This window comes from Pterocles gutturalis, unplaced genomic scaffold, assembly GCF_000699245.1.
Source record: "Pterocles gutturalis isolate BGI_N339 unplaced genomic scaffold, ASM69924v1 scaffold11699, whole genome shotgun sequence".
Lineage (NCBI taxonomy): Eukaryota > Metazoa > Chordata > Aves > Pterocliformes > Pteroclidae > Pterocles > Pterocles gutturalis.
The window spans coordinates 5,717-24,645 of NW_010133302.1; the positions used below are offsets into that span (position 1 = coordinate 5,717).

Consider the following 18,929-nt stretch of genomic DNA (forward strand, 5'->3'; position numbering starts at 1 on the left):
TTCTAATTGAGGGAATAGCTTTTAGCTTGTGATTCAGCATTCCCCTAAAAGCACCCATAGGATCGCTGGGGTAAATAGGTTTACTTATATGCTTCAAGTCTACATGCCCAAGTACTTTGTGAAATGGGTTGAACACCATTTTCAGACTGAACTATTTTTTTTAATAGTGGCAATTTTTTAAGACTGTATTATGGTATATTAAAGAGAAAAAAAAATTTGGTTTGTCTCTTTTTTTGAGATGTTCCCCTTAACTACAGAGTCTTGAGATACTCTAAACTGACAGACTTGGCAGATTGCATTTGCCCCTATGTACCAAAGTGAGGCAGTTAACATCTCAGGGAAATGTTTTCTCCAGCTGCAGGAAGTATATTAAAATTCTCACAACAGCTAATTCCCTCACAACTCCATTGACAATTGCCAGCAGCTTCTATGAAGAGCTAAGCAGCCCCATTACAAATCATCAGGTGAAATGAATGAGGTTCAATGTTTAAAGCAAGTCAGAATAATAATTCTATAAAATTGAAGCACAAAGCCCAGTGGAGAGTGTTCCTGTAAGAATTAAGCTATTAAATTTTTAAGCAATCACACACAATAAAGCAGCTGAAATATTGTTTCATAATAAATACTATTGCTGATGCAAATCTGATTCATTCTAATGGCTACTATAATTAACTGCACGGTTTGTGAGCTGTTAATTTTGGGGATGAATAATTGGTTAAACCAAGTTTTGTGTATTGCAATGTAATACACTTGTTCAATTTTCCACTTAATTTCAATTAATATGGGTTTTACATGTACTCCACTGTTGCAGTTTTTATGCCTATTATTTTTAATTAGGGAAAAGCAATACCTTGGTGGAATAGAACAAACGAGCAACACTGTGTGTTGCTTCCAAGGGTTTTTTCTCCCACTACAGATATTTCAAGTTCATATCACTTAACTATCTAAAATGTCAATCACTGCTCCTGAGGTTGAATGGAACTGGGAGAGCCAGCTCCAGCATAAAATAGAAGGGAAAAAGGGATCTGTCAGTCCCCTCATTCACTTACTGACCTCTACACAGTGATCTTCAGTTCAAACTATGTATCTTTGCTACCCTTCCTGATGTTTTCAGTACTCCCAACGGTTTCAGTGATTACTGTGTGACGATGTGATTGTTCACAGCCAAAAAGATGAGCTGTTGGCTCACCTGTGGGAGGCAGACTCCCATGGAGTGGACAGAGAGGGTTAATCCCATTCCCTTTGCTCCTGGCTGCCCACACACGGGACTACCCAGCTCCTAGGGATTGCTGCATGACTGATAAAATGAGAGCAAGTGTTCTAGTAGAGCTCTTTGTTTGTCCTCCCTCCAGAGCCAAATCTTTCCAGGTGTCTGGTAAATTCCCAGCGCCACTGATGCAGTTGCTTTATCTCTGACTCTTCTCACTTCCCCAGTATGAAAGATTTGGTGGCTGGAGTGTAGCTGGCAGCTTTGCTGGTGATAAATGAGAGAGAAAACCTCCAGTCTACTCTTCCTTCATCTGTGTCATTAATAACTGGGTTATAAAAATAAAAGCCTTCAGGGTACTGCTGAATGAATTTTTATTGTGCATTTCACAGAAGCTTAAACAGAAAATAGAAATCCAGACATTGAGTTTTAAAAGCCAAACAAAGCAGGGTTAACCAATTCTGGCTAAGCAGACAAGAGTCAATGCCTAACCCACATCATCAAACCCTTCACTGGCATTTTAATGCACTCATCTGCATTGCATCATTACCCTCACTTTGTAAACAGAGAGGAGCAAGAGACATAAAAGTAGGAGAACTATTAGCTCATGAACTTTTGGTACAGTAAAGGATTTGTGCTTAGATCACCTCAACAAAAGATTTCTGAGGTTTCGAAGAGATTTCTGCAGGTGGTGACAAGTTCCTGGAATCCCCAAAATGTTATATGATAATGTTCATGACACATGCTTTAAAAAAACACGTGGAAGACAAGTAGTTGAAAAACAACATATGTGAGGTGTGGAGTTGCACACAGAAAGGCATCAGCTGGAGAGTAGAATGTTTAAAGGGAACCTCTTCTTTCATTCCTTTTTTTTTTTTTTTTTAACATGATCAGTGTGTAAAAGCATCTGCTATGTGATTTTTATGACACTTAAAGAGACTTTCTCCATCATTAATGACCAACTCATGAACAGATGTCTGAAGAGCTGACCATATTTCAGGCCCATGCACTAACCACCCTCTTTCCAATGTTCCCCGTCAGGCCAGATGACTCTGAGGACACAGCACGTGCAGGACTCCAAGATGGGCTTTGTAATCAATGCAATATACTCCATGGCGTACGGCCTCCACAACATGCAGCTTTCGCTGTGCCCAGGCTACGTGGGCCTCTGCGATGCCATGAAGCCCATAGATGGTCGGAAGCTCCTGGAATCCCTCATGAAGACAAACTTTACTGGGGTCTCTGGGGACATGATCTTGTTTGATGAGAATGGAGACTCACCAGGAAGGTAGCGTTGACATTTGTCAAACTGTTTAATACCAGATATGTTAACTGTGCATAGTAGATGCATGCAGACTTGACATCAGAGCTAAGATCTCAAACTTTTATTTTCATGTTTCCTGACTTCCTGTGCTTATTTTTCCAAAACAACTCTTTTTCTTTTTTTTTTTTAATGTGCAATTTTTATGATATTTAAGGTTAAAGACATGAACTTTCAGGCATACAATCTTCCTGCATGTATTTGCAATTTCACCTGAAAGTGTTCAAAGCCAGGCTGGATGAGGCTTTGAGCAACCTGGTCTAGTGGAAGGTGTCCCTGCCCACGACAAGGGGCTGGAACTAGATGATCTTTAAGGTCCCTTCCAACCCAAACCATTCTGTGATTCTGTGATTACTTCTCACTACAAACCATTGGACCTTCAACTTTATGTTCACAGACCATGATGGCACCAAAGCATTGCTCCCTCTCTCTTTGGGTGTTTAAATGTCTGTGTTTGATTGAGCAATAAGCAAACACAGCAGACATAATCCTTTTATTAAGAAATGTAAAACAATATCAAAAATATTGCTCTGATTTGTCTGGAATTTTTTTTCCATCACATTTATTAAAAGTCTGCTTTGCTTCCATATCTGCCAAATAAGGTCTTTCCTCTTGCATAACAGACCACGTTAGTAATTCGTACTGTACTGCTATAAGCAAAAATTAATTTAAACAAACCTTCTTTTGCTGATAACTTACATGTATACACATGGGTCTTTGAATTATAAGACAAGTTTGGGTTTTTTTGTGACATATATGTGGTATCCATACAAATGCACATTAAAAAGAGTAATGAGGTTTTTTTTTCTGGGTTTCTGCCTACTGAACTTTCAGAAGATGAACAGCAGGTGTGATAGCATTCAAAATATTTTTCTCTATATTTCAGTGGGTAGATTCCTGCCTCATTCACTGCTTTTGCTCCAATTTGATTGAGGCATCCCTTTCTGTCTACGTTATTAGTAAGTTTTTAAACATCTTCGTGATGGCATCATATGAACAGATGACTAGAGGGAAAATTGCTCATCTTGTACACTCATTTATATTTTGTCTTCTCCCCCTAATGTGAACTGAAAGGAAAGCATAAACTTCCGAGTAGAGATGGGTAGGAAAAGGTTAATATTCTGACATTTACAAAAATTTCTACAATTTCACAATGTTTTTTTTTTTTTTTTGGTCATTTTATTTGAAAAACTGTAAAGTCAGTATTATCCTGAAAAGAGAGGACATCCACCTACAAAACAGTGTGTTTGTGTCTCAGGAAACAGAAATTTTCAAACTCTTCAGACGCACACTCTAAGGAAGTACACTGCGAGCTGGTAGGAGAACTCAGACAAAAGCTGTCAGAAACCCAGGAAAATTTCAGATGGAAATTTAGTTTCAGCACTGTTTTGGTGAGCAAGGCTGTATTCTGCGAAACATTTCTATTTTTACAAATATCCAAATTCTGAAGAAAAGTGCTTAGTCTGGATTTTTCTGACCAAATTCCTTAAAAGAGACTTGTCCCAGACTTCTCCTAAAGGATTTCCATTTGGTTTTAGTGGTGCTCCGATGCAGTGGACTGCGTCCTACCTTATTCCTATCTGTTTCACTCATTTCTTGCAGAAAGACTGAAAGCTGTTGAAAATAAAAGATATGTGGCCTGCCACAAATAAATGATATGTAGTGATGACAACACCAATGGCAATATCTAAACATTGCAAAGAGACCTTTAACTTTACCTTTTCCTAATGTTGGCATGTTTAACAACAATGATTTAATTCCATTTGTTGCAAGGAATTTAGTTGAATATCTTGGGTATTTTTAAATTCAGTTCTAAAAAGATAACAAAGGAATTGTATCATGTGCAGTCATTTGCTCAGTTTCAGTAGGACATTAGTGTTTCGCTGAAGAGTACGGAGACACCACGTTAATTGTGCATCTCAGGGTAACACAAGTTTAAGAAAGTCCAGCCTCACTGGATTTGTGTGAGATACAGCAGTGCTCTGACTACTCTAACTGATAGACTGTGTGTGGTGACAAAATGGTCCCAGAGTTTGTTTACTTTTGAAACATACTTCTTTGTTTCCTTTTTTCCTACTATAGTCATATCATTAAATCCATTCTATGTGTTTAAATTAGCCAACATTGTGTCAAAATCTACTTTTTCATTATTAAGAAGGCTTTATAGGAAGCTCCATCCCTAACGCCCAGGTTTTGAGTAGTTTGCAGTTTTTGGAGGACTGTCAAACACTATCTGCAACAGCTGGGAGATGTGCAGTCATACTGGAACAACTCATCTCTTCTGTTCACTTGCGTCGATAGCTGCATCTTCACTTTGTAAAATGGAAAATTAAATCCTCACAGCTGTACCGTGGTGGTGGTGTTAAGCAGGAAATCAGAACATAAAAAGCCTTTCTGACCTAGATAGCTCAGGATTTTGATGTATAGCAAAAGCGTTTTGATATTATACAACAGATCATTAATCCCACAAGATGCTTTGAATCCTGGACCTATTCCAAAGTCCTTTATATGTATGTTGAGCTTTAAGCAGATAGACAGTCTAGTGGAGGGCTTGTTTTAGGAGACAGAAGACACAGAAAAAAACAAATGAGTATGGAAGGAACAGCCATGATTTCTATCTGTAAATTCTATCAAAATTCCAAAAAAAGAAATTGAGAAGGGAAAAAAAGTCAAGAAAAACAAGATGCTGATGTTTGGACTGTGCTAACAATGGAATACAAATTCTCAGCAACTTCATGGCACTTCTGTTTTGAAACAAGTGCTTTGCAGTGTGATTAGGGCACTGCTGGAAATGTGCTATTGCACCATCTGATCTCTCCTGTCTTAAAGTGACAAACTGTCCCTGTGGTTTCTCAAGGAAGCTCCAGGGAACCAGTGACTCATGAACCTCCACTATAGCAATGGACTTACTGAGTCTGGCTATTACTATTAGTCCACCGATGCTGTTCTCCACAGGGAAGAGAGACACAACATACTGAGACAATAGTTTATTTAATTTGCTAGTTTTCTTTCCAGTATTCCCTTGGGATGTATGCATGGAACTGCATACTGGAGGGATAATTGTTTTAGGTCCTGTGGCCTGTTAAGCCATTGGCAGTGTTTTCGTTCATCTGCCCCTGAAACTCTGAACTGACAGCTTTAACAAAGCAATACTCACAGGAGTGTTACAATGTCCTGACAATGCTGAACAAAGACTCCACAGTGGCTTCTGGGCTAACTTTTTGGTTAGTCTGTTTAATCCTTGAACAGACTGTTACTATGCCTGTGCATCTCAGGTAAAAAAAACTTGGTTTATAACTATTTATTTGGTTTGTGTGTGTATTATCTGGATTCAATTAATTTGTGTCAGTCTGGCATTCACATCTCCAACTTTGACCAGATCATTCTCAAAGCTGTGGACACTTCCTACTTTATACAGTATAGAAAGTGAAATATTCCAAAATCCAGGAGTACCATAAATTTTTCTTCCTAGCTATGTTATTGCTCAATTGTTCTTCTTTTGGAAAGACTCAAGAATCATATGATATGTGTAATATCACATTGCCCATTCAGTTAGGCATCACTTTCATTTTCTTTCCCAGGTTACTTGCAGTCCTGACCTTGACCTGTGTGTGTTTTTGGCATCAAATCCCTGCCAGTTGCCCCACTGTCACAGTTAGACTTTGTTGCCTGATGCGAAGCATCCTGAGATCCATGGATGGAGAATGTCATAGAATAATTTTACTGTATTTTTTTTATGTCAGCATGGGAAAAATATTGATGTTAGATATAGTATGGCTACAGTTTGTCAGTTTCAAAAGTGTTTCCTCTTAACTTAAGAGAGATACTTTGGTATATTAGTTAAGATGTTGTCCCATTTAATAAACTGGTTCTTTTCCTTGTCTGTACATCAGACTTCACAAATTGCACTCTGACAATATAACTCGTAATCCAGCCCTGTTCATATGCTTTGCCTTGGGGACCAATCTTGTGTCTGCTGCCAGGAAAACTTTGTCTCCTCATTTATCAACCAGGCAGGTTTTCTAAACATATGATTGTGTTAATCTACTCAGTCTATATAATTTGCTTGTTTTTCATCAGTGGATTTCAATGTTGCTTAGTTAGATACTGCAAAATCCACTAAAGAGAAGGTGAAGAAAAGCATGACATCATCACTTCAGGAGTTGCCCAGTTTTCCAAGCGTGCCTTATAGGTAACTGCTAAAAGAACTGGTTGATAAGACAGAAAGGTGGCCTGGTGCTCAGTATGCTGGTGTGAGGCTAGTGGGTCCTACGCTGGTCCACAGAATTTCTGTAAGATTTTGTGGGAGCTAAAATAAAGTGGGAGGAAGAGGAACATGAACCTGAAAACTCTGATCAGCTCTAGCTCTGCTCTTAATATTTCTGTTCCCAGATAGCGAGGTGATGTGGCCCAAAAGCAGCCTAGGACTGAGGCATGAATGCTCTTTCTCTTCTGTACCATACTGAACAAGGAATTAAGTGTGTTGGGATCACTGAGGAATTATATAAAAATATAGGGGGTTGTAATAGGAGAGAATAGCGTTTGCCACTGCAATGCTATAGAAGAAAAAGGAAAGAAAAAAAAAAAAAAACAACAGACAAGCAAGTCTTCAGTCCTCAAATGCCTGGACTACAAGGTGCCTCTTGATAAGATCTTCTTGAAGCCTCCAGCAAGTCCCAAAGTCCTGGAGTCTGTACCTGAAGAATGATGCCTGATTCCTCCCTGGGTGCCACACCAATTGCATCTCACAGTCTTAGAGCATGGGAAGTTTCTTTTGATCCCGCAGGCCTAGATTGCTTCTACCTCACCTTCAGAGCTTAGCTGTCTTCAGGTTTCCTCTCTCAGGAGACAATTAACGACCTGTGGACAGTGAGGAGCATTTGGCATTGGGAATTGCCATTATAGGTTTAGATTTATCTCCATCTGCTGTGGAGGAAGCCCAGGACAGCTAAGGTTCCCTAGCTTCAGTGCTGAAAGTTAGACAGGATGAATCCTGTCTGGCCCGTTTCCTTCTTTTCCTTAAATAAATACAGTCATCCTCAGAAGCTCAGTCCTGTAACCCCAAAGTGTTCAAAGAACTTTCATTGTGATAGAAGAAAACAAATCAAAATGCAAAGGAAAAGAATGATTACAACATCACAAAAATTATTGGGAGTGACTAAAGGGAAAGCATAATGCTTGAAATTTTGCCTTCTCTATTTCAACAGGCTTGCTTTTGACTGCATGATGTTCCTTTAATTTGAAACGTTTCATGATGTTTTCTTCAACTCAACTACGTATCCCTTTTGTGTTTCCAAAGATATGAAATAATGAATTTTAAGAAAATGGGAAAGGACTACTTTGATTATATCAATGTTGGCAGCTGGGACAATGGTGAGCTCAAAATGGATGATGACGAAATATGGTCGGAGAAAAATAATATCATCAGATCTGTGTGCAGTGAACCCTGCGAAAAAGGCCAGATAAAGGTAAATATTTTCTCCATTTACTTCAGTTGTATAGAATGCATAGCCTTGAAATTTGAAAGCAAGTTTTTCCTGAGTCTGACATGGAGACAGTATCTCACAACTTAATTAAAATCTACAGTCTTATGTATTTTGTTCTTATGCTTATCATAGTCATCTCGCTCTTTTTGTAAGTCACTATTTTCTTGTACTCCTATATTTGTGAACTGCGGACTTTTTTTATACTTGTGTTCCAAATGTTTTAGAATAAGAATTGGGGGCGGGCAGGTTGCCACATATTTTTACAGCATCTGATTCAGTGGAGTGTAAATCACCGACTGGGACTTGTCAGTACCATTGCAGGTAAATTATAAATAATAATTGCTACAAATTCAGTGCTAGACATAGGCACTTCAGCTGGAACATTATTACTCAGACCTTAAGTCTCAGCAGAGAGTATCAATAACTACTGCTACTTAGAACTTCAGGAAATGTAAGTAGCTTTTTTTCTTTAATCATACCTCATGTATTGCTTCTTTGTTTTTGATTTTTTCTTCCTCCTTTTACATGTTGTAGTAAGTAAGAAGGGTAGATGAATATGTCATATATTAATTTCACTCTATTATCCTTGAGCATCTTATGACACTTGCTGCAGAGCAGTTAAAATACTGAAAGTCCTTACCTTACCTTGCAGTCATCTCTAGAAAAGCCAGCGGACTGTGGGGATGGGCATGGATAATAGAGTGGCTCAGACTGAAAAAAAGCATCTGTAATTTGACATGTTTCACTGGAAACTGGATCACTTTTCTCCTCTGTTAACACGGCATGTCTGCAAAACTGGGAAGCAGTGTCCTGGGTCCAGCTGGGATAGGATGGCATGCCTGCAAAACTGGGAAGCAGCTACAGCGAGGACTGATGAGAGGATGAACATGCTCTGCAACACAGAGTGAATCTCTTCAGCCTGAGTTTTCCAGAGTTTCAGGGCACGACCACCTTGTTTCATTAACTAACTGGTGTTTGACAGACTCAGTAAGAGAGTTTCATCAGACCAAATGTATACATCTTCAGAGCAGCCATATACAATTCTGTCAGATTTCTGGACTTTCTTTATGGTCAATGGAAATATATTATTCCAGATCAGGAGTCATCTCATCCTCACCTTGGCTTCAAAAACAGTTAAGACGAGTCTTGTGTAGAAACACTTCTTTCTTTTCACTGCTGGTAAAAGGTACCCAGCCTGGACAACTGGTTCAGATGAGAATATACCTTCCACAGACACATAAAGGAAGGTGGGAGGATTTACTCCCACTGCAACTAAACAGGGGTCAGATGTTAGCCTGCTCCAGCCACAAAGTCATGTATGTGAGAGGCTAGAGATAGGCAAACAGATAATAACTGATTTTTATTTTGACATTTCATTTTCTTCAGTATCTTATATATTGCAAAATTATGGATTTTTATAATGCATCAGGTTCAATTTTACCAAAATATGTGTCTAAAAATTAGTATAAGCTTTCTAAGAATTGATTTCCCCAGACACAGGAAATTTTGTCACTTATTCAGCTTTTCATTCTAGTTAAATATGAAAGAAATCCCAAGATGTGAATTCTTCTGGAGAAGAGATATTGTGTTTTGCGAGTAGCTCTAGTCTCAACACTTGCAGAGCAAATCACTTATACTCCCACGGCCCTTCTGCCAGTTTAGCTATTCAGGTGTAGCTTTTTTTCTTTTCATACTCTACAATTTTATAAATAAAACCAAAAATTGAAGTTTTCAAGTCCCCATATTGCTGATGAAAAAGATATAATTTACACTTTTTTCACTGCAGCATTGCAGAGAGCAATCCAGCTCTTTTTGATTATATCCTTTGCATTTCATTTATTAAAATTACAGTAAAGACATTTGGTTTTGAAGCCACCTTCCAAATTCATCATTGCAAAAGATACATAAGTCAATCTACTATCTACACTATAATTGGGAGTATTTATTTCTAAATTGTTTGGGAAGAGCAGAGAGACTGGCAATACTTTATTTCAAAAGAAAGACGCATTGACAAGAAGCACAGATGTTTTCAGTGCCTAGAGATGATAAATAAGGATCTTGAAAAATCTGCATCTCAATCATATGTGCGTACAATAACATTTGGCAGTAAATGATAAAATGAGAAATCAGGTCAGATGTTAAAATGGATAAAGATAACATTCTCACTCTTAAATGTTAATTAGAAATGCAGTAATTAAATAATTCTGTAAAAGGCATGTTCAGTTTAATGTCTGGAAAAAATCAGTTTTAAAAAATCACTCAAAAATGGATGAAAACTAAGCACCCAAATCTTTGGGTAATGAACCCTTAGGGAAACAACGCTGTTGACACGATTCCCTGTATGGATCACAATGGAGTGAATTATAAGCCTTGAGTATCACACACTAGCTTCTGTAGTTATATTGTCATCTACAAAATTTTGAGCTTTGCTAATTTTAAGAGGGGAAAAACTATCTTATTGTTGATCTGTCCCTCCACTTACACTTCCATGGGGTTGATGGATTCTTTCATACACGACAGGAGAACTGAGAACTTGGGTCGTGTTTTGTATAAGCCAACATACTACGAGAAAGAGCTCCCTTTAAAATAAAATAAAAATAAAACCCTCTATATAAAGAAAAAAAAGTAAAATAGCAACTGGGGCATCATGAATGTACATTTATGCTACTAAACCAAATGTTAATTTTTTTCTCAGGTGATACGTAAAGGAGAAGTGAGTTGCTGTTGGACCTGCACTCCTTGTAAAGAGAATGAATATGTATTTGATGAATACACATGCAAAGCCTGCCAGCTTGGCTCCTGGCCCAACGACGACCTCACAGGTAAATGAATTGTGGCTGTACCTATGTTCTCGATGAAAATGTTCATCTGCTGAGCTGAAGAAACAAATGCCAGATACAAGTGAGTTTGAGGACTGTTTCAGTCAGATTGAATCCAAGGAGAAATCTGAAATTTTAACTGAGGCTGGTATTTGTTATCTCACCTAAACCTGATCCAGGAATTATTGGTGTAATTCAGGTGCTTTCTAAAGACCTGAGTTACTAGATCTAGAAATTAAAAAAAAAAATAGCCCTCATTTTGTATTCAGCCCTGTCCTAACATCTAACTGGCAGTGCAGATCTTGTCCTTCTCTAAACAAGTAGAAAAATTAAGTCCTTGTCAGAGAAATTGTCAAGTGAGGTCAAACATTAGACAGTTTTATTTTCCTCCCAAGTAGATAGAGTCATGCAGTACTTTCTTTTTCAATCTGGAAAGTTATGAATTAGTTGTCATAGTTACTGCTGCTAAAAGCATGAATGCTTCAAAGAGACTTAGGTTTGCAATGGTCCTTTTTTCATCAGAGAGGCTGCTAGAATACAGGGTTCATATTCTCCCTGCCATGGCGTGGATCTCTATGATCTTGCAGAATATCAATTCAGCTGCTTTAGAGGCAAATTACTCCAGCACTTGTAACCCACAGCCTCTCCTCTTTATGACTAATAAACAGAATTCAAGTATTCAAATGTTCATAGCACACACCACTTCAAAATGCTGTTCAGGGTTCGTATTATGCCAGGCTCTGCTTAGACAAGGGCAGAAGTGACAGATTTTTTCCTGAAGAGCTCACAGACTTGGTTTACGTATAATTGCTATGGATGAGGTAAGAAATGACTGAGGTGGGAGAGAGGGAAGACCAAAGGAAAAACAGTCTGCTGGATAAATTCATATAAGTGGAAGAGTGTTGGGCAAGGCTTGGCCTGTATACAGATTAATATATAAAAAGTTAATCCTTGCCTGGTAAGTAATGTTGTATTGCTGTAATATATGAGCTAGGTTGCCTAATTATGGCAAAAACATCATTTAGCTATTAAACTGATGGGGTATTTTTTTAGAAAATGTCAAATGTGAAACTTTCCCTGAGAAAAAAAACTTTTAACTCTGAAAATGGAAACAGCAATACAATGGAAACGGCAATAAAATGGATTTCCAAGTCCTTGTCTGTCCCCACTCCCCCAGCCCTGCCTCCCTGTGCCCTCAGCAGTCATCCAGCAAAACCCTCTCACCTCATGGAGAGCTTTCTTGTGTCAGGAGAAAAAGAAAGGGAAAGAGACCCTGTCCCATGTATCCCATTCCTCCAGAGCAGAGTCCTGAGGATGCCATACAAGCTCAGATTCACATCCCAGCTGAACCATCCAGGAGCCTCCAAAGCTCACATTGCAGGGGCCAGGCCACTGCACCAGGCTGGTCAGTTTATGAAGGTCTACTGGTCCCAATGGTCAACTCTTCAACCACTGAGGGTCTTGTCGGAGGTGTGACAGAACATTGCTGACCAGCTGGAAAGATGCTGCTACCAGTTAGGAGGGAACTTGCTCCAAGTGCCTCATTGGACTGACAGAGAACCCGCTTCTGAAACAGCAACGATGCGACTTCCCTTTGACGTGGTGAAATTTGGGCAATAAGCCCGTAAGCACCGTACATAAGCAAAGTGGGCAAACAGTCACCAGGATGGCCTTCGGGCTCTGTGCTTTGGTCTGGCTCCCCGGCAATGGTCCCGGGGCATTGCCGTGCCTCAGGGAAGGCATTGGTCTGGGCTTGTGGGAGGATTTACCCTCTGACAATCTGGGCTTGTGGGAGGATTTACCCTCTGAAGATCTTAATTTGTCCTCAGGATGGAAGAGGAGGTGGGGGTGGCACCTCAAAAGCTCTTGTGGGTTGAATCAATGGTTTTCCACCCAGCTCTGGTCATTTTAAAGGATGAGTCAATGATTTTCCACCCAGCTCTGGTCATTTTAAAGGAAAGTAGTTGTCTTTAGTCAAGCCAACTGCTTTGTGTATTACATGAGCTGCTACATTTTGCAATCCTTTCATCCGGCTTTAGACACACATTTTATGCCTTTATAGGGACCAAGGTCCTTTCATCTGGCTTTAGGCACACATTTTATGCCTTTATAGGGACCAAGGCTGATATGCACACAAAACAACCCCTCAACGTCAGTGCCAAGCAATGCTCCTCAGGAGACCTAACACTTGTTCCTCAGCCAAGCACAAATTCAGCAGGCACTATTTGGAAACTGAATCCCCTCTTGGCCTCTGAGAGCACAGCTGACACAATATGCACTCCTGGTAACAAGACACCCATCACCGTAGCTTCACAGCTGTGTAGTCCCCACCTCATTTACTATTCACCTGATGTCCAGATCTTGCCTTATTTAGCTTTGTATCAAAAACACATTTTTAAAAGTCTATTCCCATCTTATCCATATAATATCTTGAGCTGTATTTTTAATAGTTCTATATAGTTTTAATTTTTATAGTTCCAATTTTTGCAGCTCTTAAAGACACTGCCTCTCATTCTTGTTTACAGTGTAAGACTTAGTAATAGATGTGAACTAAAAGTAAAGAGAGGGAGATGTATTCTGTATTCTGGCAAGGAAATTTCCTTTCAGTTTTATAAAGCATACACCAATCTCCTTGAAATGTCCCTACATCAGATACTGCAGCAGTCTGTTTCTTTGCTGCTTGATAAAGCCATGTCTCAGGTAATGTCAGCTCCACAAGGCTGCACATATGAAAAGCTCATTGGAATAAGTCTTCCTTGGATGATCATCCTCAGATGAGAGTTATGTAAAGGTATCAGCCACACGCCTGAGAAGGCTTTCAGCGTGGAGCTTTACCTCACTGTTTGCCAGAGATCTGAACTTGGATAAAAACATTTTTGGAATCTTTTATTGGCTCACACAACAAAACATCGCTCCATCTTTCTTATGTTCAATGACTAGTATCAGTTTTGTGCCACAAACTTGACTACATAAAATGTGTGATGGCAGGGATGATGTTCACAGGAAGGAAGAGAGATTAATGCTTTTTTAAAGCCACCTGCGGAATATCAGAATTCAGATGCAGGAGAGGAGAAGGCAAAGGGATGCAATACATGTAGGAAAATTCAATTATTCTCAGAAAAGAAAAAGACCTTTGAGATCTAAAGTGCAGAAAGGTACAGGAAGTCCAAAGGTAGTGGGAAAGACAACTGGGAGGAAGAATTTATCTCAATTAAATCATTTACTGGAAAATATCTCCATCTAGAAGTGACTTTGAGGTAAGAAAGGGAATATTTAGCTGCCTATATTTTATTTCATCACAAATTTCAGTATCATTGCTTGTGCATACAACATTCCTCAGGGACCAGGCTACTCCTTGGACAAAAAAAATAGTAATTCTCCTCCTTGTCTCCAAATTTATCTGTACCACCCCAACATGCACCCCAAGTAATTTTCTTCCTCTTGTTTTCGTATCAAGATGTGCTTTCCAACCCACTGTAACTCCTCTTCTTCCCCATGCATTGTGTTAGCGACATCCATGCATTACAGCACCACTTCACACATTAGTACGGCCACTGTGACTGAGACGAATACTCAATTAGAGCAAGAAAAGCTCATGGGTTTAATTCCAGAAGTATATGTCAACACCTCCACTATTCCTCAAAATCCTTTTTTGCATTATACTTGCACTGGAGGGAAGAGAAATAGATTTCAGGCATGTTTAGAAACAAATAAAGGAAAATTCTTAACAGTGAGGACCAAACTTCGATGCAATGAATTTTTCAGTAGTTTGATGAGAAAGGCTTTTTGTTCTTCAAGAAACTCAAGTGACTTTGAGGACATGGCCTCCCCTCAATTGCATGTTCCAAGTAAGGTGTGGACTTTAGCTTCAAGCCCATTTACACCCCAAGCCTCCAGCACAAGCCACACAGTGCTTCAGGTTCAAGTGAGCTGATTCAAGAATGCTGAGCTCAACGAACAGCTCTTGGGCTGGACGAAGGGGAACTTCCCAAGAAAGCCAGAAGGATCCACTTGTAATTGTGCCTTACATTATGGAAAGTTTGCTGAGCACAACATATTAGAACAAAACATTTACAACACACAGAGACAGCATTTTTTGGTAAAACTTAAATCAAAACATTAGAGCTAACATAAGGATAGATTATTGCTGCAATTCATCAGCTGTTCCAGTCATTCTGCACATTTGTGTAATTAAGGAATCATTACCCATGTGGTCACAGAGTAACTTTGATGTATTATTTGAAGATTCATGGCCTTGCCTTTTACTGCAATGTGCAGCTAAATCAGTATATTTGAATTACTAGGGACTTGGGCTCTTGAGCTACAGATGCCCCAGCTTTCACAGTTTAAGATGTGACTGATCCCAGCTCCTGACCTGAAGAGGTGGCAGAATAAACACATACGCAGTCCTCAGCTACATGCATTGACTATGCAAACCTGCATTCACTGATGGCTTCAGTAAATGTGCCAGCCAGGGAACTGCAGCAGCTAAACCAGCACACGGTCACCTCTACATGCTTTGCTATTGTAGCAACTACGAAAGGTCCCACCAGAACAGGGGAAACAACTGGTGACCATAATGCTTTATCAGAGCACCAGAACTTTGTATCAAAATGTTAAAGATGTCCTCTTTCACTTCAGTTGGTCTATATTCCATGTGGAAGTCACAGGGCTGCTTTCTCACACACGGTTTTGAAGAGTGTAATCCTCACTTTTGCCTAGTTTAGGTAACAATTTGGAGGTTTTTAAAACAAACAAACAAAATTGCTATTGTAAAAGCTACTCCAACAGCTTCATGTAGATTTTTATTCTGACTTCTACATTTTTGCATCTCAGCTCTCCATATGTGAAAACCCAAATAACTAGTCAAGATATCCTTTCTCCCATTTTTGGGATTATAAATAGGGACATATTCAGAGCATTAATATAAAATACCTAACAGCATGACATCAATACACGTTGAATAATGTGTGCTAAATCCTATGTGGAGACCCTCCTTCACAACTAAGCTGTGGCTAGGTTGTTGATTAGGTTTCATTCTTGGTCTTTAGACTCCTGCTATACTTTGAAGGGTCTGTGAAAAATTACCAAGAAAACCAAGTCTTTTGTCAAGGGATTTAGCTCATTGCCCAGGATGCCACACCCCACTGGAAAATATTTAGGACTTATAAGTTAACAGTAATTTTCTACCAGTTTTAGTCTCCACGTGCAGATTCAGTGAGCTTTAGTTCATGATGTTGACTGAAGAGATTTCACAGAATTCCCTTCCCTTTCCACAGTGCATCCTATTCTAAGTCTGTCATGTTTACCTTTGGAACTAGTTTAATTATATATATTTTTATTGCCTACCATGAAAGGGATTTTCACTGCTAAGCTGATACAGTTTTATGGATGCTGCAGGCATGGGAAGGTCTCTTAGGCATCAAGGCTATCATAACAAATTAAAACAATGTCATGATCAAATCCCCAGAAAATGTGGACTATAATAGAGTGCTTCATAATTGTGAACTCTTTTCCCAGATGCACTAATTTTAAAGCAATATGAAAGATCAGAAACAAGTGACAAGTTTAGCTCAACAAAGAGAGTACAGGGTACTAATAGACCTATGGCAGTGGTCAAGCCTTCAAGAGCTCTCTTCTTTTATGGTACAATTTAGCCCACCCCTGAAGCAGACAGATGTTTTTCCAAAATATCTGAACCTTTTCTGTAATTTGTCAGTGATTTTTCATGGCCCTTTTGGAAATCCTTTCCCCAGAAAGTAAAATAAATGGGGTTCTGATTTTTCATGTCGGATTGTCTTGCTAATCACATGCGTATCGAGTACCTTGCTCCCACTGGCTATGTTTCTGGCCAGAAGAACAGAGAGGCAGTTTTACATCCATTTTACTGGAGCTCCGGTCCTGGAAGTGGTGTACACTTGAGTATAGAGTAGAACAGCTCCATACTTACTCCAAATTGGACCCGTTCTTAATAGCCTTTCCACAAGCCAAAGATTGTTTCAGCACACTGCAGGGACCACAAGACAAGGCTGCTGGCTCTGTTTCACCTGTAGTTCCTGAGCCAGCTAGGAAAGAAGACTTTCCGGGTACTTGGAGATGTTAATGAAATATAAGAGGTGGACTGTGGGGCAGGATTGTGTCCAAACAACCATTGAGCATACGCAGATTTAGGGGATAGGAATGAGCTCTTCCTGCGTTACCATTTTTCAGCTTTTGCCTTGGTATAATACTGGCCATCAACCTAACCTGAACACTCACAGTGCAGTTTTCCCATATTTCTTTTACTTGATCTAGTTATCCCTTTCTGCAAAGTGTCATCAGAAGCCATTAGCTGCAAAGCTGTTATATGAAAACCTCACCAATCATTACTTTATGAATAATATCTAGTCCTTAAATCTTAATTGAGGAATAAATCATTGCACAGTTTAGCATTCTCCTTGTAAAGTATTCCCAATGACAGGGGGAAAATGGGACAAGTTTTCAAATGCTTTCTCAGGTATTTTGTTAAGAGAATGTAAAAAGAGTAATAAAACAAGGAAGGCATGAAATAGTTTGAAACTAATGAGAAATGCTTGGTTATGATTCACCTCTGCTGCAACACTATAAAATGAGAAAAATTCAGCCCCTATATCATTGTCTGCATGTAAAGGCCAGCTGTCAGACAAAGATCTTTTCTCTTCAAACTTCCTGTCCAAGCATCTATAGTAGTATTAGACACTGGTAACATTTTTTTTCCCAAAAATATTAACTACATCTTTGTAAAATCAGAAATAGGTTATAGATCATAAAACTTATTGGGGAAGAACCCACATGGGGATATCTGTACACACCAGAGCATGCTTTCTGGTTTTCACCCTTCTTCTACCAGTCTCACTGGTATAAAGTGTTTAATTACGTGATTCCTGTGCTACATTAATTTTGATAAAAACAGAACAAAATATCATGTGTCTCTTACACTGAATAAGTAAACCATTTAAAACCAACAGCAGTTAAATAGGTATCATCAACCAATGCTAATGAGAGTGCTTTGTAAAAATCTAAATATTTTTTGTTACATAAAGGCATGACAATAACTGTATTATTGTAACAGAAAGCTTTGCAAACCACAGCAAATTAATCTGCATCCCATTACACTAGAATGACTGCAAATTTGTATCCTTTAACTGTACTAATGTCAAGGATTTGTTGACCCTAATCCTTCTGATTTTTCTCCAAGAATACAGATCTACCTCATACTTTTGCTACACAATCTGTTGAGTATACCACCTTATTGTAGGTATTATATTTTTGACAAGATTTATTTTGTAGAGATATAGAATTCAGAAATACTGGGATAAGAGAGGAGCTAAGCCTAATATCTACCCATACCATTTCATCAAATGATTTTTACTAATAAGAATATCAGTGGCAGCTTTGAAAAAACTTTTAACTCTACTTAAAATAAAGGAAAAGGCGAAGAGTAGAGCTTGCATGTAGAAATTCTCAAATTATAGTCCTGATATCTACATTCACTCCCATTCATCAAGCCATTGAGGTCCCAGGTTCCCTAATTAATTGGGATTGCTTGGCATTCAGATGTCCATCAGATTACCCTCACTGCTGAAAATACAGATGTGAGCACTCCTCCCATGTCCATCCTCCCGGGGTGAAGTGTCTTACTGCCACTCATCCTAAGTCAGGCTGACACACTTCTGTCTGACCTAGCCAGAAGATGGCAAACTGATTACAACAGTCCTAAATTTGAGGTCATTTAGATTTTGCATTCAAGGTTAGTCAAGCTTAATCCAAGTAGAGTTGCATTTCCTCATCTCTGTTATCTCCCACCAGCAGTCCTGCCCTGGCTGGCAGTGCCAACTTGTCTACTATTGTCAGGAAGTTGTGCTCCAGAGCATCAAGGTCCTCCCCCTGTATTCCTTGTGGCTTCCAGAGCTATCCCGGCTTTGCAGTGCAAAAGGAAAGGAGGGATGGAGGAGGGATGCCAGCAACAAGTTTTCTGCCAGCTTTTACTCCTGTCCATTGATCTTCACACGGTGGAATGAGAAGCTTTTTTGCCTTTCTGTGATGTGTACATAGAATGACTCGTTAAAATCTATAGA

The 18,929-nt window shown here is 39.1% G+C and overlaps 1 protein-coding gene across 1 annotated transcript in view; it reads left to right on the top strand.

Moving 5' to 3' along the window:
- Positions 1–2,229: 2,229 nt before the first annotated feature.
- GRM5 (glutamate receptor, metabotropic 5) overlaps positions 2,230–18,929 on the top strand; it is a gene marked incomplete at its 5' end in the record, with an annotated part of 42,174 nt that continues 25,474 nt past the window's right edge. Inside the window, 3 exons of the mRNA XM_010081183.1 lie at positions 2,230–2,495; positions 7,828–7,996; positions 10,710–10,836. Of these exons, the coding sequence (XP_010079485.1) occupies positions 2,230–2,495; positions 7,828–7,996; positions 10,710–10,836 (562 nt within the window). The remainder of the gene's footprint in view (positions 2,496–7,827; positions 7,997–10,709; positions 10,837–18,929) is intronic.